The 2284-nt window shown below is 50.7% G+C and overlaps 2 protein-coding genes across 2 annotated transcripts in view; one reads left to right on the top strand and one right to left on the bottom strand.

Moving 5' to 3' along the window:
- The window catches only part of H257_16519 (hypothetical protein), a gene marked incomplete at its 5' end in the record, with an annotated part of 2988 nt that extends 2500 nt beyond the window's left edge, over nucleotides 1–488 (top strand). The window contains one exon of the mRNA XM_009844971.1: nucleotides 66–488. Coding sequence (XP_009843273.1) covers nucleotides 66–450 — 385 coding nt within the window. The 3' untranslated portion in view covers nucleotides 451–488. The remainder of the gene's footprint in view (nucleotides 1–65) is intronic.
- Nucleotides 489–640: 152 nt separating this feature from the next.
- Nucleotides 641–1608, bottom strand: H257_16518 (hypothetical protein). Its single transcript, XM_009844970.1, has 4 exons — nucleotides 1444–1608; nucleotides 1290–1391; nucleotides 998–1242; nucleotides 641–943 (listed from the first exon to the last, which is right to left on the bottom strand). Exons 1-4 carry the CDS (start codon nucleotides 1582–1584, stop codon nucleotides 730–732), a joined length of 702 nt encoding a protein of 233 aa, XP_009843272.1. The 5' UTR covers nucleotides 1585–1608; the 3' UTR covers nucleotides 641–729.
- Between the last annotated feature and the right edge of the window lie 676 nt (nucleotides 1609–2284).

The following is a 2284-nucleotide window of genomic DNA, read 5'->3' as shown; positions in this document are numbered from 1 at the left end:
CGCTTGGTCTCGTCGTTCAACGCCGGGTACGAATTCTTCAACGAGTCGGCCACGGGGGGTCGCAGCATCGGGTACCCTGCGGACTGGGCCAACCAGACCGAGTACGTGTTGTATCCGCAGCACTACCACCCTCCGGCGCAAGTAGCGGCAGAGGAGAACAGGACGGCTGCCGTGGACCCTGACACGGGTGTGCTGTCGATTGTGGTCGGTGGCGCTGACCTTAGCGCGACTGAAGAGCATGGAGCGTTTGTCTTGCCGAAGGAATTTATGATTGGGTTTGTGTACGGCACGATGTCGCTGACACTGGTGGGGGCTGTGGTCGTACTTTTCAGTCGCATGCGACAGGTGGTGGGCTCACCTGTCTGCGCTGGCAGTGTTGAAGGTCCTGTGATGAAGGACCATGTACAGGTGTTGCCACGATTGGAAGGACTTGGTGATGGTGCAGTTTAGAATTGCTTCTATACACTATAGCTATTGTTCTAAATCACATTTGTTTTGCTTTTTGATGTTAGTATAGTGGTCTGTATGTTGGATCAACAAGGAGCACGCTTTGGCGCAGAAATTGCTTCCTTTTCCTTGAAGTGGCAGACGTCGTTGGAGCTAATTCCTCCGAAGTCCAAGCAACTCGACATCATCTTTTGCCCAATCTTTATCGCTGAACGATTATCACACACCACACCGGTACATACTAGTCTGTACGGCTATCGCTACCATGAACGTTTAGTTGGACTAGTTGGGGTTCATGCAGGCTGGAAACTGCCGAGGGCATGGAGTTTGGCACGGCATTGGCAGGTCAAATATATGGGGGTCGTTGATGTGGTTTGTCCAAGACGTAAACGTCAAGTTGTGCACAATGTGCAAAGTTGGGCTGGGACTCCACGACTCGGAGTATCGACAAGGCCATCCAAATGCGTCATAGCTCATGCAGTCCAGGAATTGGGCCCTATCCAAAGATCGTCAGTAGGTATTTTAGTGAAGGAAAGTTGTATCGATGTACCCTGGGGTGCAATATTGGTAGCACTGGCGGCCGTCGATAATATCAGCGCCAGCTGAGCGAGTGGGATGTGCCCTGGACAGCCAGTCAGGTTTGAGCGGTGAGCACCCGCCTTCGGCAGTACAAAGTCGGCAGCACTCGTTGTCCAGCGCTGGGAAGTTGACATACAGGCCATCGGGGGTGAAGAAGAGCTGGCAAGAAGAGGACTCGTCCGGCAATACGCAGCCGCAGAAATTGTTTCGCTGTGGCTGAAGTGCCGTGAGAACGATTCAATTCGTCATGGAGCCAACCGCACCTCCAGGTGGTCCACTCTCCACCGCTTCGATCCTCCGCTGGACGTGTTGTAGTGATAATACCAGCGACCCGAGGAGGGCACTACTGAAAAGCCTTCGTACGCCTACCACACAGCGACACGTCGACTTCGATGAAGCGACCCGGAGGTGGAGTACCTCCGAGAAAGACGCTTCGAACACCAGTGGCCATGTGGGGGGTTCTAGCACCCTTTGCTGTATCAAGGAATGCAGCTCCATGAGCAGAGATGTTGACACCGCAAGTCCATCGAATACAGAGCCTACAAGCATGCCAAACATGACGGTGTGGCAATATCTTTACGCCTTTCAAAGTTTCAATCCGATTAATTCACTGTCACCAACTAATAGAAATCTACTAATACTAGTCGTACCTAGTACAATGCTGCTCAAAACTACGGTATAACCCCCGCTTCAGTACTCCGCTTGAACCTGTACTGGTTTGGACCTTTTCATGGTTCCGGTTGGGCGTGTACCTAGTTGTCTCTAATTGGACAGAAATATCCATCCAATCACCATGCGTTTAAAAAAATTTATCCAATGAAATGGAAGTCCTGTGATGGCTTTAGACCAATGCGCATGCCTAATAGTTTTCAAGGTACCACTTGGATTGTGATCAGATTTCACTGACATTTTCATAGGTACTGAAGCGGGAGGTATATGGGTGAATATGATCACTTTGCGGACACCGTTCGGACAATTCCAGTCGGACATACTTGGCATTTGTATTGGACTTAAGGGGAACATATTTTGTCCGAATGAAAGTGTCCGAACGGAATATGTTCGGACATACTTGTGTATTGTATTAACCCGCATAAGAACGATCAGCTTTACAGTAGCGAGCGACGACAGAGCATCCGCCCACAAAATTGCGCGCACCGCAGCGTAACGGAGGTCGTGTGTATAATTTTGTGCAGGCGGTGCCTTGGCGAGGAGTGAGCCCCAATCGTGCACTTCACCGAATGTCCAATCGATTCCTCTT

This window comes from Aphanomyces astaci (genome assembly GCF_000520075.1).
Source record: "Aphanomyces astaci strain APO3 unplaced genomic scaffold supercont1.87, whole genome shotgun sequence".
Classification (NCBI taxonomy): Eukaryota; Oomycota; class Saprolegniomycetes; order Saprolegniales; family Verrucalvaceae; genus Aphanomyces; species Aphanomyces astaci.
Note: the sequence above shows the minus strand (reverse complement) of the source record. Positions and strands in the feature narration are given on the sequence as shown.